This window comes from Haliaeetus albicilla, chromosome 11, assembly GCF_947461875.1.
Source record: "Haliaeetus albicilla chromosome 11, bHalAlb1.1, whole genome shotgun sequence".
In the NCBI taxonomy this organism is placed as follows: domain Eukaryota; kingdom Metazoa; phylum Chordata; class Aves; order Accipitriformes; family Accipitridae; genus Haliaeetus; species Haliaeetus albicilla.
In genome coordinates, this window is record NC_091493.1 from 10,522,940 (window position 1) to 10,547,831 (window position 24,892).

The 24,892-nt window shown below is 40.6% G+C and overlaps 1 protein-coding gene across 4 annotated transcripts; it reads right to left on the reverse strand.

Annotated features, from left to right (window-relative positions):
- On the reverse strand, positions 1 to 24,892 carry MMRN2 (multimerin 2). Of its 4 annotated transcripts, none has more exons than XM_069796082.1 (7): positions 24,609 to 24,892; positions 11,956 to 12,078; positions 10,599 to 10,705; positions 9,063 to 9,128; positions 7,636 to 7,809; positions 4,624 to 6,534; positions 1 to 3,608 (listed from the first exon to the last, which is right to left on the reverse strand). In XM_069796082.1, the coding sequence occupies exons 1-7, from the start codon at positions 24,890 to 24,892 to the stop codon at positions 3,220 to 3,222; spliced, it is 3,054 nt and encodes a 1,017-aa protein (XP_069652183.1). In that variant the 3' UTR covers positions 1 to 3,219. The 4 variants fall into 4 exon arrangements, with proteins under 4 accessions (XP_069652183.1, XP_069652185.1, XP_069652184.1 ...); XM_069796084.1 differs by lacking the exon at positions 24,609 to 24,892 and adding an exon at positions 21,420 to 21,507; XM_069796083.1 differs by lacking the exon at positions 7,636 to 7,809.

Sequence of the window (24,892 nt, forward strand, 5' to 3'; positions counted from 1 at the left end):
TGGAAAAGAAAAAAAAATTAGGAGACTTTAATTTTAAAATGTAAAGTACTGTAAGATACATTCATAAAGCAGTAGAAGTTTCAGTAACAAAATAATTACATGAAGGCATTAAGATGCACAGCTTTTGTTATCTTTTTATAAAGCTTAGTGGTTTGCTCTGGAAATCCAGAAACCTGAATTATTGGCAATCTTTTCTGGCAGATTTCTGAGAAGTACTAAGAGAAGTTGGAAGCTTTTTTTAAATATGAGGCTGAGAGTGATGAGAGATATATATCTGTATCTTGGAGTGAGCATACATGTTTCTGTGCCTGTTGGTGCTTGGCTGAAACTGCCATCAGGCATGCTGGTCTAGTTGGTCTGCTATGAGATAAACTGAAGCAACTTGTCTGCTCTAACAACTCTCTTTTCCTAATGCCTATGGTCAGCTTCAGTTTGTTTTTCATGTTTGAACATCCCCTATTCTTAATCCACTGAGCCAACCAATAGCTATGTTTTAAATTGTCAATTAATCATCCTTGTCCTCTTGCCATTTTTGTGGCAAATTTTTCTTTCTTCTGGGTCCTAATCTGGAGTCTGCTGTCTCTGCATTAAAATGGTTTCTTCTAGTCTATTGCCTAAAAATGCAGGTCATGGTGATGTGGCTATGTTAATCTTACCAAAAAAAAGAACAAACCCCCCAAAAAACTGCAAAAACCAAGTGTTTGTGGGGGATTTCAAAGAAATTTATACTAGTAGTCAAATAGTTCGCTAGTATTTGAGAGGTGGTTTAGATAGAAGTTTATTAAAAAGCTGATGTATTCATTTAAGAAAAACACAACCACAACCAAGTAGCTTAAATCATCTTTCTCTTGCCGCTTGAGAAGGAACTCAGGTTTCCTGGCTTATGCAGCCAATAGAATGTATTAACCCATTATCTTTTGTTAATTTTGTGCTTCACAGTCTAAAAATGAGAGCCTTTTATTCAAGTATATTTTCTTTGTATATGCAGGTGGCTAACTTAAGTACATATCTGAAGAATACAAATAATGAAAATATCTTTATATTAATATTGTGTTCACTCTGGAGTCGATGATCTCTGAACTTGCCTGGCTTATTCTTCCACAAAAGTAAACTCTGGTAAGCGCAAAGATACCAAACCTTTTAAAAGTCCTGTCTGGATGAACTGCTATCCTATCTACTACCTACCATGTCCTTTTTCAAGTAGCTGTATGGTTTTTGCTCCACTTGAAGCATTCTGTCAAATCTTTAAAAACAAGCAAGGTGTTTTTAAATATCTATATCCCCTGTCTGTATTTAATTGTGGAACTTAGGTGGTAGCTGCAGAATTGGTGTGCACTGAAGATGGGGTGTTCCTTGAGCTACTCTGACCTAGGCAGCACGCTTGGCTTGGCGCTGCAGAATGCTGCCACCACAAAAGCCCATAATAGGAGGACCACTGGTAAAAACATCTGGGTCACCCCAGTATAGTAGCTTTGTATTGAAAGAACCCAGTCTCAGAATTTAATGCTTTTCTTCCTTTTTGACATTTCACCTCTTCAAGTTTTTCTTCTCTTCCTTCCCTCAGATATTTGAGCAATCTGTGGGACAGAAGATGAGCTTGCAGGCACTTTGTGCTGCCTGCCGCAGAGCAGTGCAAGATGTGGCTCCGTGCTAGATAAATGGGGATACTTGGCCTGTTAATCTCATATGAAAATCAGCATTGGCTAGGAGTAGATGGGAGATCATTTTTAGTTGTTTGCTTTGTTGGATTTTTCAGGCTGGAGAATAACAATCTTCTTGGCAAGTCAGTAGCTGAAACTGCTTTGCAGCTTTATTTCAAAAGACACATATTGTCTGCTTGTCAAACTGTTGTCTTAAGTGCAATATGTATTGATACCAATGTGGTTTTTTAATAACTTTGTAGTTTAGTGTTGCTTAGAATACAAGTAGGTGGGGAGAAAACCCCTTAACAGCAGGATAGATTTCTGTTAGAAAATTCTACCTTGAAAGGGCATAAAATACATAATAATAATTTACCTCTTTCACCAAAAATATTGGGAATTTGTGGATGCATTTCATTTTGGCAAATGTAATTGTTTTAGTACTGTTTTGTAAAACATCAGCATAGACAAGGAAAATAAACACAATAATTTAACTTCTTTAAAATGAAAGCCTTTGGGATATTTTATTTGACAAAAGAAAAGTTTAGGACATGACCAGACATGGTCATCTTGAGATTTTGGAAATTAAAAAAAAACCTCCACAGTTCAGAAATTCTATTCTTTGATTTACTCTAATTATAAATTTATTTTATATTCAACAGTGGCAGGAGACCATTGAACTTGGCATTTTGCTGTTAGTTTTATTTGCTTGCTTGCTTGGTTTTAAACTATTTACTAAATGCTGAACTCTGGGCTGAATTCACGATATTCTTCAGGATTACCTTTAGAAATAAACTGCATTTTCAGCAATATTTTTTTAATATTGTTGACATTTTCCTAATGTCTAAATGTAGATGTAATTAATCTTAACAATGTTATATTACTATTAAATTTTCGCGGTGTAGTTGAAATACGCCACAGGCTCAGAAGCAAAAAGACCAGGCCATTTCTAAGATCCTTGCTTACAAATACTAGCATAGGGTGCATCTTACTGGATTTGATCGATCTCTTTTAGTGTTCGTGTTGTGCACAGACTGAAACATTAAATTGGAGTGAGTTGCAGAAGTCTCCAAGACAGTCTGTGACTGCCTGTGGTCCACAGAGGACTAAAAGGTAAAATTGTCCTGGTTTCTTGGTTTTAAGCTACTATTCGCAAAATATGAGAGTCGATACATCCAGTCCTTCCTAAAATCTTTTCCTTGCCAGTGGTGGGGGGATTTGCCATGGGAGGATACTCTTTTGCCGGGGGAAGGAGAAATTATTTGTGTTGTAAGTGAAGAAGGTCCCACAAAACATTTTTTCTAATTGGGTGCCGTTCTCACAGTGGAATGATTTGGGAATGTGTGTGCGGATACATTTGGAGTCCAAACCATTAGCTTATCATTTGAAAGAAGATCCCATTGCTGCTTATAAGCAACTAATCAAAAGCCAAACACTTCCAGAAAAGAAGCACGAAGACAAATCTAGGGTAGTGCTATGTTTAAACACATGCAGTAGGATTGAATACATCACAGATGAAGCAATAGTGAATTGATCCATTGCATCTATGGAAGATATCAGTAAAACAAAATGTCACTATTCAAGTTTTAAATATTAGGAATCCACCCATTGTTGTCCCAGGTGGACTCCGTTTCACTAGAGAGCCCTGCAGCAATTCGAAGCATACTTTCTCCCCCTTCTCCATTTCTGCCATAGCAAAAGTTGTCATGGTGTTTCCATTTGGTGTTTTCCTCTGACTACTTGCAAGAGTTCTTTTGTACCCACGGCTAAAGGAGAGTTGTCCTAATGCTGGTCCTGAGCTGAACTCCACAGAGATCACAAACAGGTAGACACCTTTATGTGGTGCTTTAAAGTAGCCATGTTCAGGGAAATAGCTGTTTCCATAATTGATGTAAGTTTCATTAAACCTCAGAGTCTTTTCTTTATCCTTTCTTTCTGAGAATCCCACATGGAATGCCACCAGTGAGTCTGAAAAAGAAAGAGGAACAGGATTTTAGTCGCGAGTGCTCTTCTCTCCCCGGGATCATCAGGGTGGGAGATAGGGTGAAGCCCTATCAGGCCCGATTTCTGTATGCTCCTTTGTAGAGCTAAATGCTTGAAATGGGTATGTGCCTGGGATTAGATCAAATGGTTCCCTGGAAATATCTGAACTGCTACTCTTGGAAAAGTATAAGGCTGAGACCACCCAGGAAAAAAAAAAAGGTAGCACTTCTTTGCTGTCCTAAAAATAAATTGGTTTGAAATACATTCTCTGCTTATTCAGTCTTAACTACAGTTTTGCAGCCTAAAGGGGCTGATTTTTGCTCTATGTTTTATGTCCATAACAAAGGCTACAATCATAGAAGCTAAAGCTGTGGTGGTTGTAATTACCAGGTGCTTACGGCCACATGTTTACAGGGAAAGGGAACTGGCCAGTCACAGTGAAGTATAAGCTGAAAACTTGTCTCTGAAGCTTAGCAATAACAGAGAGAGCATGCTCTCTGGTCAGTCCTTCCTGTTCCACTTGTGCCAATTATAGCAGTTCATTCAATGTGCCTGTCCATGGTAGGAAGGATTTGATCTTTGAGTATGTTCCTTCCAGACTCATATAACAGAGGAAAAAGAAGCAAGACCTGGAAGCCTAGCACTCCCCATCACCTTCGAAAGAGAAAACTGCTACTACGTTAATACGAGCATCTACAAACAAAATTTGTGTTCTAAATATATAAAGTTGCATTAGTTCAAGGCCAATTTCCCAGCTGCTATAATGGTTGTGATTTTATTGGCCTCAAGTAAAGTGCAGCAGTGTTATCAACTTGGTTCTCACTCAAACTGCTTATTTTGGTGGAGGGGGAGGATGTGAATAATGTCAGAATTTCTCCCTCCGGCATCCCACAAGATACCTGGTAAGTCTTACAACTAATATGCTCTGTGTGTGTAACTTACAGCAGGGCCCAGAAAGAAACTAGACCTGCACATGAGCAAGTAAAAGAAAAGAACCCACCTTTTTCCAAAAGTTCTGTCTGCACTGTATTTCTTCCACTTATCATTTGTGTATTTTCTCTGTGCTTCTCGGGCTTTTTCTTGTCTCTCTGCTTGTCTTGACCTTTCTGTTGCCTTCTCACTTTTCTGGTCAGCATTGACTGAATCTTTGCAACATCCAGACTTATATTTGAGGCAACTAAATCTTCATTGCTTCCAAACAGCTTTTTAAAAATCAGCAGATGTTCCTCCAGCTTCCGCTTGATGGTTGCTAAATCTGATGAGAGAATTTCCACAGAAATGTTGAGTGGCTCAATTACATTTGCTATTGTGTGATTGCAGCAAAGATTCATGTCACTTCTGGATTCATGCCTCTTAATTGCCAGGCTCAGGTGTTTGATATCATTCTTCAGAGTCATGATATCGTTATAAGCTGAGCTATCCAAGGAGTCATCTTTGGCAGCCTCATAGTTGGGTTCCATATGTTCTACGATGCTGTGTTGACTACTAACTTCATCTAGAGTAGAGGATGTTTGCGTTTCTTCTTTGGGATGCTTAGGAGATGTACGAGCATCATGATTATTCTGTTGACCTCTCTCCAAGAGATGAGATCTCTTTATAAGAGATTCTAAAGTCCTATTTTGTTCTTGGAGTTTATCAGAGATATGTCTGAGAGATTCTTGCAGCTGAAATACTGATGATATTAGGATACTAGGATCTTCTTCAAACAAGACTTCCATAAATTCTTCTCCCAGTAAAGCCTCCAGTGCTGCTTCATGCCGCATGGCATCTTCCAAAAGAGAGACGAAAGAACTGTTGAGATACTTGATGTGTCGATGAATCTCTTCATCTTTCTTCTTCAAGAAGCCTATGTCTTCTGAAAAAGCCGTAACTTGCGACTGAAGCTGTCTGTTTTCTTCTTGACGGAGATTAAGGGACTGATGGATAGATGGAAAAGCTGAGGAGAGCTCTTCAATTTCATTCCTCAAGAGATCTCTGAAAACTGACTCTAAGTGCTTCATATCTTTTAAAGTTGATTGGGTGCCTTCAAGGGAATAAGTGATATTCTTTAAATCTTCCTCCAGTACGTCAGTGTCAGAAGATATTCTCTGGCAATTACATTCCTCCATGTACCTCAACAGATCTGAATAGTTTTCCCGAAGATTTGAGAGAGTATAGTTAAGCTCTGATACCTGCCTTTCCATTGCTGCTTTGTTTTCTTCCATAATAACCGATTTCTCCATTAAAGTTATTGTAAGATCCTCTGGCCTATACTTTGAGATATTTTTTTTTAACTCTTTAAACCACCTTTCTAAAACTGCAATATTCTGAAAGGCCACATCTGACTCCATGTAAAGTTCTTTAAGCTGCTTTGCATGCCCTGCCAGAACGTCATTTATTTGTCTGATGGTTAACTGGGTATTTTCATCTTTGGGACCATGATGTGAGGAGAGTTCTGTTAAATTTTTTTTCAAAGTCTCAAATTTATTTTCAAGATTGTTTTGCTCTTGTTTCATGTTTGATATGCTGCTGTTCAAAGCTAAGAAGTGGGACTGCTGTATCTTATGAAACTTCTTGAGCTTTGTGTCGGTATCTGCCTTGATCATGGTGAGATTATAGTGAATACTAGCCTGCTGCATTTGCAATCGGTTCTCTATATCTCTTTTCACCTGATCAACTTTCACTACATTTTCTTGGACTTTTGATTCAAACTTAGTTCCCAGCTCCTGGAATTCCTTCTTGGGCACAGTGCTCTCTTGGAATCTTTCTATGCTTTTCTTGTTGGCTTCCACGTCATGGGACAGGTTTCTTACCATGTTTGAGAGGTTCTGTAAGCTTCTGTTGAAGCTTGTCCACATTGGGTTAAAATGTTTCCTTAGAAAATTCTCCACATGGGGAAACAAAACCTGCTGCAGAAGTCTTTCCTGTAGATCTGTTAACACAGTTTAAAAAGATTAATTTAATTAAATTTAAATTCTGCTTTTGGAACACATCTTAGTCTGGCCAGGGTAACTCAGCTATGTTTCTACAGTAACTGCCATCTTACTCCCCAAAATCTGACCATATGATAAATTTTGACAATTGCAAAAATAGCCTGATTTTAAATCAAGGTTACTGTGAGGCACATTGTGTCTTTTGAGTCTGCAGAGAGTAACTTAGATATGTATTGACTGCCTCATTTAAGTCATAAAAATACTACATTTTGAAACCCCTGTACGAGCATTTTTGTAAGTGGCCATAACTGCCCATTTTCACAGCAGTTCTTGGCTGATGGGCTCTTGCTTATTTGACTGTCTCATAGTGTTGTTCTTTTTCTGATGCTTTCTACAATGCACCTTCTACTTTATGAAGTTATACAGCTTCTTAACAGCTGAATATTCCAGGCCAGGACTAAATAACTTGAAAAATCTGTGAGGTACGTGTACTAGGTGTGAATTATACTAAGGCTTGATTTCTAACTTTAATGTTCAAACTTGAGTGCCTTGAAGTTCACTGAGGACAATAGTCTAACATTAGAAAATGTGTCTGTGGCCAGTGGCTCACATTAGTAGGTCAAATTCCATAGCTCTTTTTTTCTCACTCCTATATATGGCAGGAATAATGTTCCAGAGAAGGGTTGAATGTTACAGTTTTTTTACATACACCGGTCTGATATTCCGCACATCAGAGTATATAGCATGAGTATGAAAAAAGAACAAAAACTAAATCTAAGCTCTGCATCCCCATAGAAGAGAAGAAGTCGTAGAAGCAGAATAGTAAGCTAACAAATTTTAGGTATAAGCAACCTCTCTGTTCTGTGGTTAAGGCCACAAGGATTCTGGAGGAATCTGCCTTTTATCTCATTTCCCATTTCAATTTACTCTTGAATTTGGTTCATTCGTGTTGGGATTGCAGCCATTTTTTTCTCTCCTTAGAAGCAACCAGCAGACCAAGGAATAACAGGGTGGTTCGGTTTTTTTTAAGTTTTCTTTCTGCTCTGTGTGGTTTTACAGGGCCTATTGGCAGGCTGGTAATTCTGCGTCAGACCTCTCACCTGAATTGCTCTGGTTCACTTCTAACACCATGCTTGTACCGTTGTTTTCAAATATTCTCTGTAAGTCACCTAAGTTGCTGACTGCTTGATGAATATCACTTTGAAGATCATCCAGTAAAGCCTCATGATTTTGAATGACTTCCAACATTTTTCTTGAATCCACTGATGTTGACACTAATCACAAGATTAAAAAAACAAAGTCATGCAACGGAGTGCAGCGACCAGGCGACAGGTATCCTACAAGACCTCTGAGAACACCTGTGTACTTTTTGCTCTGAAAATTTTGTGCTGACATTTAGGGGGTTTGTTGATTTATAGCACCTTAACTCATGGTTTCTTTGCAGAGGTTTTTTTCAACAGTGATGAAAACGTAATATATTTAAATATTAAGAGAACTACAGCCACGCTAGCCATGATGGCAGTAAAATGCTCTTCATTTAAAATCTCCCCGTGCCATAAAAATGTTCTGGAATGATAACTCCTTTCAAGGCATTGACTGAAAGGATAGCAAGGTTTAACAACCCAGAATAAAAGGAGAGAATGAAAGAGCCGTTGAGGCGTTCCACTAAGGAACCAGAAGCGTGGGGTGTGAGCATCATAGCTGACTCTTACTGAGGGGTCCTTTAAATGATGTTATTCTAAATAAATACCTGCTGATTTGAGCTGTAGGTTTCAAAGTGTACACTGAAAGCTGCAGAAACTGGTATATCCCCACTGTGCCATCCTGGAGGCCTCTTGCCCTCCAGGGTTACCTTTGACCTTTAATGTTTTATAAACTTAAGTCGTGCAAAGTAACTGCTTATTCATTTAGTGCTGAGAGCATGATGTAAAGATGACTCTCTTTGAGAGCTGCAATACTACCCTAAAACCAATTGCTAGAAGATACTTAATAGCACTGCAATCCACACCATTTCCCAGAGGGTAAGGGAAGATCCTTCTTGGATACTTAGATTGGTAGGATGGAGTGCCCAAGATACAGATCTACAGTACCTTGTAATAGTCTCAAAGCTACTGGGTAGTTGCTCTAAAACAGCGTTTTGAATAGATTGTTTTTCTGGTAGACTTCTGAGCATGGTGTGCTTTCCTGTGAATCCACTTAGCAGAGCAATGGGTTAAACATCCATGCCATTGACAGGTTTAGCACTCTGTACCAGCTGGCATTCTCACTAGGTATCACTGATGACCAGCCAGCATACAACTTCGAAACTTTTGGATGCTTTGTCTAAAGCATTCATGTAGTGTTACAGCAGAAGCCCTTATTTATGCCAATAAATCTAGTTGTGTAAAAACTTTCCCAGATAACACTTTCACTAGAGATATTGTCCATAGCTTATCATGTTAAAATTGCACCTAAAAAATACATCTTTTTTTCTGATCAGTGACTGAGAGGTAAAAGAATGGCAAGCAAAATAACTTCAAGCACATACTGTGGTTTGAGAACTCCTCTTCCCGTCCTTCAGTTTGATTTTGTGGCACCAGAATAAAATTGGGATCTGCAATTGAGATGTAATACATCTGTGAAAATGTTTTAGATGCAGAAACTGCTACAGTTCAGCGAGGCAATGCAGGACAATTTCATGTGTAGTGTAACTGATGTGGAGACAGGCTTCTGCATTGCAGGTTTCTTAGGGAAAGAACATATTGTCTGAAGAATTTACTTAGCTTGTAGTACAGCACTGGCATACAACATTGCATAAATGGTAATGCGATGCAGTAGGGTGGAGGTTTTTAACTCGCGCTGAGTTATTGCCCCTAAGAAGTCTATTGCAAACAGTTTGGATTTTTTGGTTTGGGTTTTTTGTTGTTTTGGGTTTTTTTTTCTGGGGGTCCTATCAAAAGATCTGCAAATTCCTCTTCCTTGTTCCACAGTTACCTGAACATTCTGGTGGCACCAGCTGCAGCGAGTGATGCTGTACAAATGAGGAGGTAAAGATGGAGCAGCTGGTTTTGGTCAATGAGTGTAACGAAGGAGAGACTAAACTAGAAGCACTGCATTTGGTAATAGCTTTCCAACATGAAAGTTGGAAAATAAATGAAGGTTAGGCTATGGCATCACCTAGAGATAAATCTATGAACAAAAGCTATCTGTGAAGAAAAGCTAAACCTACAGAGATGAAAACAGGCCCACTTTATCTATGGGCGATTAGACATAGATTGTGTGAAAATTTTCACACAGATATTTGCCTTTTTTGCTATGGTTGCCTTAATTGCAAGAGGGAATTACCTTTTATCTGTTTAAATTCTCTTTCTGCTTTTGGAGTATTACTTGCTAAATCGTGCCAATGCCATGAAGCACTCCAGTTTTTACACCACATTGTCTCCCCTCTCTTTTACTTAGCAGCTGCACACATCATTATTCAACAGTGCAAAGAGTTGTAGTAGTTTATTGTATGTAAAGGCTATTGCTAGAGCTTCCATGGAATTAACAGCCTGGGCTCTGTTCATGTGTTGTAGAGCTGCTCCCTGCTCTAGGAGCCAGTGTCTGCAGCCAGGGTAAACAGAGAGGAGGCAGCAATGCAGGCTGGAGAGCGAGCGCTGCCTATCTTGTGTGAACTTGGGTACGCTGTGATTTCCCTAGCCAGATGGCTTCATCCAGTAAACTGACCGTAGGGGCATTTCACATACTAGTGTTGCTTTCTGATGTCACCCGTTTCTACCTGGAATTAGGCATTCTTAGATGGACTTGTACATCTGACAGGCCTCCCAGGTGAATGAATACCTTCCTCTGTGATTACAAAGGTGCTACTAAGAGAAGAATAAGTAGCTAATGCTATTAGCTACTAATTGCAGCTAATTATGACTACTCCTTGTTTCAAGGTGTCAGTGATTTGGGGCATAGCAAACCAAAGGAAATAAGGCATCGATTCTCAAAAAAAGCGAAAACAAATAGGCAAACTTATTTCTTGCCACCGTGACTGGCATTTAGTCATTAATTCTCACGCTTGTTCTCTAGCTTTCCTTACCACGCTGTTCACAGTCCTTGCCAATAAATCCAGGGCAGCATTTCCACTGCAAAGACTTCAAAACCTTCTGTTTCACTTGATAGACTGGCTTCAGAGCTGTCCTGTACCTGGGGAGTAAGGGTCTGGGCGTTAGATTCCAACTTACTGTCAGTTGGCGTCACTCGGGGTGAGTTCACTGACTCTAGCAGCAGTCTGGTGCCAAGCCTGTCCTAGATGACTAATGCAGAACGCAGTTAAGACATTTGTCATAAACTGTATCACTGCTGTTTAGTAAAACATTTAGGCAGTCCACAGCAATTTTTTACCCCTACATAAGATTGCTTTTCAGGATTACTGCCTACAACAGGAGGTGTGTGCACATTCTTACATGCAGACAGAATATAACTACTATTCAGTGAGCAGGGCTCCAGTGTTCTGCCTCATGCATTATTGTTCTTCAGTAGAGATTTTTTTCCAAACATGTTGGCACTCATCTGATGCAAGTCTCAGAAATGTCACAGATGGCAAATTTATCTATCTATCAGAAACGCAACTGTAATACTTATTGTAATAGAGTCCTTTGCAATGAAGTTTGGACTGAGTTTGAACTTTTGTAATATTCTGATGAGTTGTAGAGAAAGTTTTATTTTTAAACAAATATTCCAAAATGTCACTGGTACCAAGAAAGATAAAAATTTGTTTAAAAACTCCACTAGAAATAATCATGAACCTTTGGTTTTTTTGTTCAGAGAAATTATTTGTGTTAACAAATAGCAAAAGCATTTTTGCAGCCACGTAACTACATAGATGTGAAAACATGCAGGTAAGTATAAATATTACTTCACTTCAAAAGTGTGTTGTGAGTCAACGTCTCCCAACTTTAAAAATGTATCAGTCCTAGTACCTTAAGATACATTATTGGCTTTCACCAGTAGTCTTTGGGCAGCCAGTCCTTCTGAAAGAAGAGTAAGCACTTGGGCAGTTGCACATCTCTAACTCCTGCCACGTAAATGGTCTCACTGATGGCCACAGGCAGAGATATTTTTTTTTTAAGTTATATCTGTGTATTATGACCTGAAAATCATGGAAAAGGTATGGTCTGTGGGTTTTGCTGAATAAACATGTGGGAAGATTTGAAAAATCACTTAATCAGCTTGTAGTCATGTACTTGATGGCTTGGAAAGGCAATTGTTCTCCCAGGTTACTTCAATGCCTGATCACCTTTGGTATGTAAGTCAGACCCTACATCACTTTGGTATTAAACTGAGTTGATGCTTTAATTCTTTTTAAAATGTGTCATTAAATACTTTTGAAAATATCATTTAGATACTTCAGAGAAAATTCTGTTTTCTTAAGTGGTTTTATTTAGGATACTTACATGATCTTCTGGCAGTCTGGTGCTCCGTTTAGACAGGGCTGTTGGGAGTTGACAATGTACTTCTCCTTCATGCAGGCTTCTATGTATGTTACCAGCCGGGACTGCATGAAGGAGCACCAGTTCCTAGTTGAAGAAAGACATGGGAAAGGAATTTGAAGTAGGTCTTCTTAACTCTCTGCTTGTAACAGTGCCAAGGAAGAGTGAAATGCAGAAGGGCCTTCTATTCCCCCCCCCCCCCCCTTTTTTTTTTCCCCAGCTGGATGATGAGGAAGGCGGAAAATGCTTGCTAGATTCTCCCTCCACTCCCAGTTCATTTGTTTTCATTTGGGATGTTTATCTGAGTTTGTTACAAAGGGGTTGATTGTCTGAACTTTGATGCATTAGTTCCATTTCCAGTCCTTTCATTTAGCAGGAGAAATTTCCAACCCATGATAACCTGCAGGTTAATGTCACTTTAAATGTCAAATTGCCTTTCTCGGCATGTTGCCATTTCAGATGCCTAATGACTGACTCATTGGGTTGAGGCAGACTGCTTCTGAAAACTTGATCCCACATAAACGCCATTAATAATCAATGTCTTCCTAAGTATTACTTCTTCAAGATAATATAGTAACTGATTGGATTTTATTAATTAGACTAGCTTTGAAATTATTTGTCCCATTACCCGCAGGAAAATAATATTGGAAAAATGAGGGTTGTTTTCTTGGGTTTTAGTTTTATGCTTCTAGCAAGGACAAGGTGAGTTTTACTAGTGTGGTAAATTTTCCAAGTTGCAAAAGGGGTTTGAGGCCTTCATCACTCCCTCATGGTAAAGCACCTGCAGAGGAAACAGCTCTCTAATTGTCATGAAATCCGCTGTCCTGGTTGAAGACCACTTGAATCTCCAAAACTGAGCTACTCTGTTATGTTAGATGTCCATGTGACAGGTATATTAGTAATGGCAAGAACTGGTCATTATAGTTGGTTTTTTAACATTGTTCTTCCTGATACTGCCACTGGCAATTCAGTACTTGAAAGTTTGTCACTGGAAAGTTTGAACACCCAAGAGTAAATCTGATGAGTGCTATCTTCACATGATTTGGGTTTTTCCCCCTCTGTCTGCCATCTAGCACTCACATGGCAAGTCCAGGATAAGAAGGGGATCAGGCCCAGTCAGCATGGGTTTATGAAAGACAGGTCCTGCTTGACCAACCTGATCTCCCTCTGCGACAAGGTGACCCACCTAGTGGATGAGGGAAAGGCTGTGGATGTTGTCTACCTCGACTTCAGCAAGGCCTTTGACACTGTCTCTCATGGCATACTCCTTGAGAAACTGGCGTCTCGTGGCCTGGATAAGTGTACTCTTTGCTGGGTGAAAAACTGGCTGGATGGACAAGCCCAGAGAATAGAGATGAATGGAGTGAAATCCAGTTGGCGGCGGGTCACAAGTGGTGTTCCTCAGGGCTCGGTGTTGGGGCCGGTTCTGTTTAATATCTTTATCAATGATTTGGATGAGGGGATTGAGTGCACCCTCAGCAAGTTCACAGACGACACCAAGTTGGGAGGGAGGGTCGATCTGCTTGAGGGTAGGGAGGCTCTACAGAGAGATCTGGACAGGCTGGATCGATGGGCTGAGGCCAATTGTATGAAGTTCAACAAGGCCAAGTGCCGGGTCCTGCACTTCAGTCACGGCAACCCCGTGCAGCGCTACAGGCTTGGGGAAGAGTGGCTGGAAAGCTGCCCGGCAGAGAAAGACCTGGGCGTGCTGGTTGACAGCCGGATGAATATGAGCCAGCAGTGGGCCCAGGTGGCCAAGGAGGCCAACGGCATCCTGGCCTGTATCAGAAATAGCGTGGCCAGCAGGAGCAGGGAGGTGGTTGTTCCCCTGTACTGGGCACTGGTGAGGCCGCACCTCGAGTCCTGTGTTCAGTTTTGGGCCCCTCACTACAGGAAAGACATGGAGGTGCTGGAGTGTGTCCAGAGAAGGGCAACCAAGTTGGTGAGGGGCCTGGAGCACAAGTCTTAAGAGGAGCAGCTGAGGGAACTGGGGTTATTTAGTCTGGAGGAGAGGAGGCTGAGGGGAGACCTTATGGCTCTCTACAACTACCTGAAGGGGGTTGTAGTGAGGTGGGTCCTGGTCTCTTCTGTCAGGTGGCTGGAGAGAGGACGAGAGGAAATGGCCTCAAGTTGAGGCAGGGGAGGTTTACGTTGGATATTAGGAAAAATTTTTTTACTGAGAGGGTTGTCAAACATTGGAACAGACTGCCCAGGGAAGTGGTTGAGTCACCATCCCTGGAGGTATTCAAAAAGCGAGTGGACAGGGTACTTCAGGACATGGTTTAGTAGGCATGGTTAATGGTTGGACTCGATGATCTTGAAGGACTTTTCCAACCTAAATGATTCTATGATTCTATCTCTAGGGGTCTGCTGTTCTACCTCCAGTAGCCATTTGTTCTACCTTTGCAGCCATTACTATGAGCTTTAGAGCTTGCGGGTGTCAATATATGCAGCCTATCTGTTTAAATGAAGCCTGGAGAAAAATTAGGAATCATATTATATGCCATTATGCATACCACTAAATTCCCTTCCTGTAAGAAATCAACATTAGTTTCTCAGCACAAAAGTAATATCAGACCTTATGCAGTACTGATCATGTCGGTTGGGGTATTTGGAGACATCAGGAAGTTCTTGTATTCCATGAGTTTGTCAGAGCTTGTGTTATAATGGTGTAGGGCATTGTGTGTGGGAGAGAGCTGTGGCTGATAAAGCAACAGCTGAACTTTAGGCAGTATATTTTTAAATGGGAACACAGGAACCAAATCTCTGATAATCAGCATATATGGAAAAAGTTTGCCCCTCCGAGAGAGTTGCAGAAACAATGGGGAACTGAGTCCCACACAAAAGCAGAAGCTGCGGCTGGGTGGCCAGGAGAACGGGGGGAAGCTGGAAATGTCAGGAGGGAAGGGCAGACAGCCTGGGCTAGCGGGGAACAGTTCACCAGGCTTGCTGGCACATAGACAGCTTTTTTTGCTCCCCCATTTCTTAAGGAAAATGTGATGGCGATTTCAGCGAACACTCATGCAAGCAAAATTCTTCATCTCTTAGAAGCAGGGGCAGGAATCTGGCAAAGCCTGTGGCGCTGGGAAGGCTGAACAGGAAAGCAGGCTGCTGCAGCTTTTGTTGTGATTGCAAGCCAAAAGAACTGGTTTGATGAGCTGTAGTTTTAAGGCCTTTGCAAGTGACTGGGGGAACTTCTGTGCCTATTATCAGTGGGAGTCTTGTTTCCTATGGGACTGAACCAGAAGACAAATCCTCAAGTTTTTATTAAATCATTACTCTTCAAGAGTCAAATGTTCTGCTTGTGTCGCTGGGAGATGCAGTTAAAGCCAGCAGACCAACACGCATGCTCTGGCTGATGTCTGCCTCTGAGGTGTGCATAGGTCCGCCAGGCTTTATAAGGCTGCATTGCTTTTCAGTGGTTGGTGTAAGATGAGTAACTCTGAAACGGAGACCTGATCTGTGCTTGTATTTAGGCTGTCCTCTCTCACGTGTCTGGCAAGCCATAGTTAGGAGTGGCTTTCCCCCCCTCAAATCCTCTCTGCTTTTCTTTCTGGGGAAATAGTGACCAGGCACTGCTGCTGCAGCTTGCTGGCGTCGTTGCTAGGTGCAGTATCTTGGGTCTGCCTTCAGGATGCCTGCCAGGAGTCTGCCTTCAGTGTGGAAACCTTCCTTTAAAAAAGGATTCTTTGGCTTTAGTGTTTTGTTCTTTCCTAATGAAAACAATCCACGCCCCATGAATCATCATCTGGGCTGAGTTGTTTTTCCCACCATACACAGCTCCCAAACAAGTCCTTTGAGTCATGTAAGCCATACAAATCTAAACCAAATGTTTACATGCATCACCACATGTGTGAGCAAAAATGTGGCATCGTGTGACTGTATTTTTGCTATATCGCACATGTAAATGTGCACACACGTTTAGTAGAAAATACAAGGATTCCTTTTCAAAACCTGTTAATGTGGTGGGCTTCCCACTTGTAGAAGGGGGTTACGTTGTATCAGAAGTTCAATCAGTGGTTGATCCCAACTTGATGCCTACTTTGGACAGTTATTAGCTTTATGTAGAATGAATAGCATGAAAAATAGGGAATTTGATAGACTCTCAATAAAAACTTCCTTTAGTGGTTAGTCACCTTTCTTTATGTCCATTTTTCTCCTCACTAGTTCTCTCTCTCACTTGGTCTTAAAGCTTATTTGTGGAGCTGAAGGGCTACATAATATCATTTTTTAATTTTAATTGCAAAAACTTCTAGTGGTTTTGAGTTCCATGAAGCTTATTAAAATTTATTCTTTCATCAAATAAGTAAATAAAGCCTATCTTTCCCATCTGTAATGAGCTGCAATATAGATACATGTGCCCAAAGATGAAACTTTTATTGCAGTATTTTTTGTGCATCTTGTCAAATGCTTTCTTTAAGGAAACTTTGCTATCTGTAACTAAAAATACTCCTTAACTGTATTAACCTTGAAGGAAAATATGTCGTTCTTTAATGTTAAGTAGAACAATGTAAAGACTGAGAAAGGCTTTATCTAAAGTTCAGTGAGGCAAGCAGGAGTTCTTCTGCTGGCACCACTGGGCTCTGAATCAGGCTATGAAGTTTCAAAGAGCTGCTCTTTCACAAATAGCACTTTATTTAGCTGGTTTCTGGAACACAGCAGCTTTGTGTTCTGCTTCTGCATTTTTTCCCCTCTTTGTAATTATGTCGCTTCATTCACTGAATATATAACCAACTTAACACCCTCTGCTTTTATTCTCTTTAATACAGTTTCCTTTTGATTCAAGCTTCTGCTGCCAAGGAGAGAGAGTAGAAAAAAGTTCCTCATGTGAGGAGAGCAGAAGAGCTTTCTCTCCAGTCTGGTGAATGGTAAAGTTTATCACAATACTGCAAGTTAGAGCAACACTTGAGGGAACCCTAACAAATTCAGAGCTACAGATATTTCATTTGCTCAGTTGCTTTTCCTGTTTTACATTCCAAGCAAATTAATCCTTTTTTTTAAATCAGGAAACAAGCGTCTGAATAATTTTCTTTGCTAGACTAGGTGTTCTTTTTCCTAGGCTTTATTCTAATCTCCTTATTGAATAGAGTCTTCACATGCAGCTATCCACTTTTGCCTTATTTTGAGGCAAGTATATTCTTGTCTCTGAGGTTAAATACATCTGATGACAAAGCATTCTGTATTTAGATAAGATTCAGCAAATTTAGATTAGCTCAAGCTCCTTTTATTTGAACCTTTAAGATCTTTAAACTAAAAACTGATCTTAAAATTATTTTTTTCTTATGTTGGATAATATTTCCACTTTTACTGAAACATAGCAAAATGCAGGCAGTTCTCTCTCTGATTCTAGGATTGGGCTGGGCCACTTTATGTCATAGCAAACAAAATAAAACCCACAGAACCAGGAGATAAAGTGAGATGGCTGGTCTGCAGTAATTATCGCTCTGCTCAGATTAATATGGGGTAGTCTCTTTTTTTCACATGCTGCCACACAGACAATTGCAGCATGATAGCGAGTGTGAGTAATGCCCCCCAGCTCAGCTACATACTTACTTTATTTTTCTTAGTTACACATTCTCATGATTGGCACTGCAGTGCATAATTTTAGACACTTCCTAGGTCAGTGGAATTTTTGCCTGAACAAAAGCTTCAGGACTTCAGGATATTGTTTTTCCCTAAGTTTTGTTATTCCTTTGGCTGTACTAGTACAACAGAGTTGTCCTTCGCATCGGTTTCCTCAGGTTTCTATTCTCAAGGAAGCCAGTTTCTGTAATTACTTTGAAAACTCCTGTCCAGCCATTCCTGTGTCTACCACTAACAGAGCGCAAAACTTTTCAGGTCCATAATGCTTTCCTTTTCTATACAGTGCAAAAGGCACCAGATAATCAATTATTGCTGCTTAAGTGTGCTACAAGATAACAATAGAGGACTATGTTCTTCTAATTTAAATGAGCATTTTTCCATTGACTTGTACAGAATAATTCCTGATTTATAGCAGTTGAAGCAGAAAAAAAGAATGAGGCCTTAGCTATGGAATAACCGCCATGTTCTGTTTTTCCCTCAGTGCAAAATTCTGACAAGAAAAAGCAGCCTCAATAAAACAGACGTAAAATACCACATTTAAATTAATCTAAACTGGGACTATGCACATCAGTTTTAAGTCAGACATATCTTTTTATTAGTTATGGAATGCAGAAGATGTTCTGCTGTTGAAAAAGGTGCTGGCTCTCTGCAGGAACATGATGTGTCACTGGGTTTTTAATTAGCAGACAGCAAGTGATCACTGGTGGTCTATCAGTGAATTCTCCAGCTCTTCCCTAGCAGCCAGCAGCCCTGTATTACAATCAGACAGCAGAAACTCATATTTCTCCATCTTTCCCTCAGGATGAGTAGAGCTCCCTCTCAGGCAGGGCCTGGGATCTTCTTGAGACTCATCCTGTGAACCACACTGGTTTTCACTGGGGTTTAAGCAGACTAATTGGTTTGCAGTTTACCTTAACAAGATGGGCTGAAAAGAGTGGCAGTGGTAGTTTCAAATATGGTGATTTCCATACAGTCCTGGAAGTCTTCCAGAGTCCTGAGTAATGCTGGTTGAATGCTGCTTTTATTCCAACAGTAGTGCCATTAGTCTGTTATCATTTGGGACTTGTCCTGCAAAATGTCCTAAAAACTTAGTGCAGTGAAGGCTTTCTGAGCAAATCCAGTCCTGAACCTCGACCCTCACTGGGACCTCAAGAGAAAGCAGGCTTGGCTGGGAGCTGGTTTTGAGCCAAATCCAATTGTTGTACAAGCTACTTCAGATAAATAAATGCAAGAGGTTTTTCCTCTTCAGAAAGCATCCACAGCCAGTGCCTCATTTACATTATCCTCCCCAGAATAGAAGCTCTACAGCCTGTTCAGAGGGCAGCTTACAGTTGAATTTCATCTTTTGATTCCTGCAGACTTAAGTTCACCCCTACTTATAGCACACTCCTTTCTCAGACCTTGTGTCGAAGCAGGAATTACAGCCAGTGGCCACCTACTACCACAGCTGTGCTGATGCCAGCATGTCAAAAATGCATGGGAAGTCAAGCTTCCCAGATGACACGCACTCAGGGTGCAGACAGTGTGCACCAAGGTTTGCCCCGATCATATTTTGGGCGTGAGTGTCGTTTTGTTCAGGGTTGGCCACTGATCACTCTTTCAAGGGATGTTGACCCAGGCAAGTAGGAAGGCATCAGATCCACGTGGTAATAGTGCTGATGGTGTTCTGTGGCTGTGCTGAAAGGAGAGATCCCTTGCTATCTGCTGAAAGAATGGATTGCTGCAGCTTGTGCTAATGAGCTGTGAAATAAAGCAACCCTTTGGCACAGGGGGTTTGATAACTCCTGTATCACATGCAATGAAGCTGTGTCATTTGCATCAAACATGCTAATGGGGAGCCATTCCACCTGCAGCTGTGCAGCTCAACAAGAGCCAAATATCGGAGAATTTCCTAAAGTCCTGAAAGGAGCCAAGTGCCTAACTTTGATGGGAAACCATTGCTTCTGTTAATGAACTTGGCACTGCGAAAGCTATTGTTGAGCACTCAATGGCCCTTCCACTGGTTTGCAGGATGTCTGAGGCCGAAGATCACATTTAGCTGCATTTCATCCAAACCTGTTTTATTTTAAGCATATGTTCTGTGCCCCTTTGTTGGGGAAATTTCAGTATCCCATAAGCTTCCTACGAAAGTCCCCATCTAGTTTTGAAGAAATAGATGAGTCAGTGTGAAAATGGTCTTAATTAAATCAATGGATGTTTTCCTGTAAAAGCAGGCAAAAAATCAAGCTATTAAGATTGAGCATTGTTCTGACTTTCTTTAGAATAAGACTGATTGGGGTTTTCTCTGCTTGTCTACCCTTTGGAGGATAGTTGTTCTGTATTTTGACACACTGGGTAATCATAAAAATGTGGCTGTCTTGGTGCCGAATTAGAGGAAGAGCTCTGTGTTTCAGTGAGATAACAACGCACCTGGCTGGCATCAGGAAGCCTCCCCCTAATCAAGGGTGACTTCACAGAATCCTGTGTCCAAAACTCAAAACATGTTAATGCAATTAAGGATTTACTTATGCTGAAGATTTCTGCCTTTCCTATTTATATTTCAGATAGTGGGGTTTGGGGATATTTTAATTTTTTTTTTACTTTTTCTTTTTTTTGCTGACATAGTAATTGTAAGAAAAATCCCAACAAATGACAGGCTGAATGTGTGTTTGTGGATTAAAGAGAAAGAAGGAAAACTAAACCACCTACCCAACTGGAGGGCAAATCCAAAACAGGGGCTACTTGGCAATGAATACACTTTTGGAAAGACAGAGAAGTTCTGTGACGCTTTGTCATAGATGGGGAAACCAGCTTTAGTTGCCCTGCTCCTTCCCATTTCATCACCACAGTCCATTTCTCCCTTACTGGGCGAGCCATCTGTTTGGGGACCGACTGTCAGTGTGGTTACTGAGGGGGGAAGTTAAAAATAACCTCTGCTTTTTCCTAAGATTATTTTTAACCTGGAATGCTTAAGTCATCTGGTTTACAGTGTTACTTGACAGACGGGTCAGGCCAACTGAGGGTACAGGCAGGTTTGAGCTTTGCTGTCAGGGCTAGCTTGTGATGGGATTGCACCTTTTAGATGCTTCATTTAACTTTTTTTTTTTTTTAAGGAAATATGAACACTAAGTGCATGAAATCTGAGTTGTCAACCTGACTGTTCTTGGTGTTGAGGGCACATAGATTAGATTAAAGCTGGCTGGCTGCGATTCTGCTCAGTGCTGAGAAAAGATAGGAGCCTTGGTCTACAGTGCTCCACCAACGGTGCTTCAGTTCATTGCTTGATTTGAGAAATAATCTGTTTGTAGGGAGTGACAGCAAGGCCTTCTGAATGTGATTACAATAGAGGTCCTTCCAGGGCCAGGGGACCTTTCCTTTCGAAGGCAGAATTGCCCTGTTCCTGGCCCCCATACAGCTGCATGGAGAAGGACACGTGTGTCCAGGTCTTTCTGCCCAGGTCTGAACCGTACAGCCTACGGGAGGGCACACAGCTCTATACTTACGTGGCCCTCTCCTTCAGCTCCCCTGAGGTAGGCTCAGCACCATGCCTTGTTCAGGCATGTGTCACTACCAAATATTTGATGGAAGTGGCTCTAAAGAAAGAAAAATCTCCAAGGTGGCTTGTCAATTTAGGACAAGTTTTCACAAACTATGAGGTATGCCTTCCACATAGCAATTGTCAGGATGAGAATAGTGGTGTATTATCTCATTGACATATTTATTCTCCCTTCCAATATGACTTGATCAGACAGCAGTTGAATTGGTTACACCTAGTGGTAAGTATTAGAGTAGGCAATGAGCTAATACAAAGCTAATGCAAGCTCTTATTTGATATTTACTGGGTCACTTTTAGAACTTCCACATACCTGATCGTGTCCCAGGCAGCTTTTCAAGCCTCATTTTGGCTACCTGTATCCACACATGGGAAAGCCACCAGTAATAACAAGCGTTCCCATGAAGTTCTGCATTAGGCATCCGTTTTATATGGGAAATGAAGCGTGAAAATGTATTTCTTGTCTATTTTGGGTATTAGGCACTGAATATGAAATCCAGAACCTGTTTTTACTGTTCTTACTCTTCATCTTCTATTGCTAAAACAGATGCTAATATAGTCCAGCAATTTCACAGTACAGATCTCTTCATATGCTTGTGCTTTCATTTCCCTTTTTAATTCTGCTGAAAGTTTGGGTACACATGGATCCATTTCCCTCAGACATAGAATTAAGTATCTAAAGCCAAACCGATCAGCTCCTATGAGGCACAGCTGCTGGGGAGAAAAGAAAAAAAAAAGTGATTTCCTTTGGAAAATTGGCCTCCTTTGATAGATTTGATTTTCTAAGTAACATGTGCAAACACCTGTCCGCTTTGAACATGCAGAGCTTCTCCTGTTTGCTCAGATATAAGCAACAGCTGAGATACTAAACTGTTACCTAGTTCTTCCTCAAAAGAATAGTTGAAACAAGAGGGTTATTATCCACACATTTCTCTTTTTAAAAAAGTCACCTAAAGGCCAGTGACTTCTTACCGATTTTCTTGTTTTAAAACTCTTATTAGAATAATCTTGTTATTCTGAGAGGAATTCATTAGTAAGGTAATATATCCAAGCATTTGACTGGGATCTAATGAGTTATTTCACCTGATGTGTTGAAGTAGAAACCAGAGAATTCTGTCTGACTAATTACCTTGGACGTATTAGTTGTGATATTATTCAAATAACTGCAATAAGAAAAACAATACTATGAATTTTTTAAAAATGTAAGAATATTTTGTAACAACCACTATTCCTAACACATAGGGAAAATAGCAAGAGGTTGGAGAAAAACACATCTTTTTTGTTAGAAAATTGTGAGAGTCAAAACTTTGTCTCAGAGACAAAGTCACCATAGATTTTATTTGTTTGTCTCCTGTATGTTCTGAAAATAAAGTATTTTCTTATTTCAAAAGCAAACTAGAAGTGGGACATAGTTTTGGTAGAAAATTGTTTAATGGCATGTTTTTATGTCCCTATATCTCCCAATTCCTGATTAACTCCTGATGCTTTTTTTCTTGCTCTCCTCTTTAGAAATATAAGCCCAGTTCCTTGATGTTTTTTCCAGAGCATGTGTCACACTTGTAGGGAGGAAATACCAGGTTCATGACAATTTCTTGTCTATGCATAGCAGGGCACTCCAGCCATGAGCAGCTGACATGCACTTGAGGACTTCAGGCTCTCAAGGTACATTGCTGCAACCATTTGCAATGATTTTTAGAACTTGGAGTGCAGTTACAAGGGGAGCCATGCTGTCCCTTCTTATTTGCACTTTCTCCCCTCACTTTTGGACATAATTCCTCTCAAAGTCTCAAATTTCTTTCACAAGACATACCAGCTTCCTGGGCTTGTGTGCACTATAAACATGATGGCTCTAGCAAAAGAACAAATACATTAAAGCTATTGCTAGGCTCGATTCTGATTGCCTGTAGTCATCGATACAGCTTTATAATTGGGAAGAATGTTATGATTTGACTTCTTATGTAACTGTCTCCATAAAAGGAGGAAGTATTTCTCTTCTTGGAGGAAATTAGGATGAGTAATAGTTGGTGCTGAACTGAATTACACAAGCTGGTGCTGAACAAAGTTACATAGCAAAGGAAGAAATCCCTATTAGGACAGTATATTACAGCATCTTGCTGACCTATATCTGCACCTTTTTACACTGTTGAATTTTCATAGTACTTATAGTTTTCAGAATGCTTTCGGCATTTCAACCAGCAGTCAAATGATTACCACCTTGCAGCATAACGTGCAAGTCCAGAGTACCGCTTAGGCTTTGTTTTCCTTCCTCTGACAGTGTCTGAAATGCATTAACCAGGAGTTGGTGAATTAACAGTGCATGCATGTCATTATTGAACACTACCCATCAGGAAACTGGAAGTCAGCACTTACGGGCTTTAGAAAATGACTTAAGGTTAATGGTGGGAGGTACAGATTTTGGAGAAGATGTAGTATGAAGGACAACAGGGTTTTAATACACTCGCCACACTACACACAAAAGGGAGGCCTTAATTTTACACGTAGATGAGATTAGAAACAAGATTGCATACTTTAGTGTGCATGATAAGGGACGCATGACATGAGCAAAGTTTTGTATTCTCCTTCCATCTTCCTTTTCTGTTTCCTCAAGAGCATTTTAAGGGAAAAATACCAGGGCATCCTAAAGCACTGAGCTGTGAACAGCACTCGCTGTGCTGCTGTTTCAGCTCTCCCAAACAGGGCTCTGCAGTACCCATCCATCAGGGCTATAAAAGATTCATTCACTGTCTTGCTTGGGTTTCATCTATTTTAAACATTTAGAGACCTACTTACGTGCCCTGTAAAACTTACAATAATCATAGTGTTTGGAAATCTTTCTAGTGAAGCACATGCCTTTTCCATGCAGGATGGCTACTTTTCTGCTATAAATTATCATGAGAAGCATTTCATTGTCACAAAAACCTTTTGGAGGGGTTGAACTTGTAGTCATTTTCATGCTTATATATTATTCCTTACTTTGGTATATTTACTCCTCACTATTTTTATTTTGCTAGCATCCTGCCATTCTCTTTCCCTCTCCATTTCCAAGGCCCAAGTCTGCAGCCAGGCACATCCCGGTGATGGGCAAAGGTTGCCATGGTCAGCAAAAATAATCAGCATTGCTTTGTGATGAGAAAAAGTCAGTAAGTTAATTTCCTCTAGTTCTGCTTTGCCAGAAATAGTGTTTTATTTTATGGTGCTACAGCAGAACTGGAAGGCTTCACATCTGCCAGGTATGTCCAGACCCCGAACCCCATTCTGCTGTCTTGGACTAGGCAAAGAGCCAGTCCCATTGGTGGTTTCATCCTCCACAAGCAATTCAGCTTTCTGTTTCTGTAGTTAAACCATTTAACCTCCTCCTGTTTGGTTATAGATTGGTCCCTAAAATCTAATATATTTTAATGAGAAACTTCTTTGGAAAATGGTCCTTTATCAACAGGGTATAAAGGTATCAGGCAGGATTGCACGATCATTACATGTAAGACAGACACATTAATGTACTTACCCATTTCGGGACTGTGGGCTTGCAGCTTCAAAATCCTCTCTCTCTTCCCGATGTGAGGAGATCACGCTTGAAGGGTAATCTTGAGTATCCTCCCTGAGCCTTTCTGCTTCCCAATAACCTTCTTCCTCATGCGACAGAGGAGTCCTCTGGGGGTATGCAGAGGTCTCATAAATTTGTGGCTTCGAGCTGTGCACTGAACCAGCACGATACCCATGATGGTCTGAGTGTTTGACCAGCTTTGCCAATGCTATTGTATTACAGATGAGCAAAAGCTTCACTAGCAT

What these genes read in the sequence shown, in the direction of transcription:
- MMRN2 (XM_069796082.1), bottom strand. Translation starts at nt 24,892, where the DNA reads ATGCTAGTGAAGCTTTTGCTCATCTGTAATACAATAGCATTGGCAAAG. An exon ending in AGTGAACCAGAGCAATTCAG is followed by an intron (nt 6,535 to 7,635) that starts GTGAGAGGTCTG and finishes CTGTGTTAACAG; the next exon opens with ATCTACAGGAAAGACTTCTG. An exon ending in GACAGAACTTTTGGAAAAAG is followed by an intron (nt 3,609 to 4,623) that starts GTGGGTTCTTTT and finishes TTTCTTTTTCAG; the next exon opens with ACTCACTGGTGGCATTCCAT.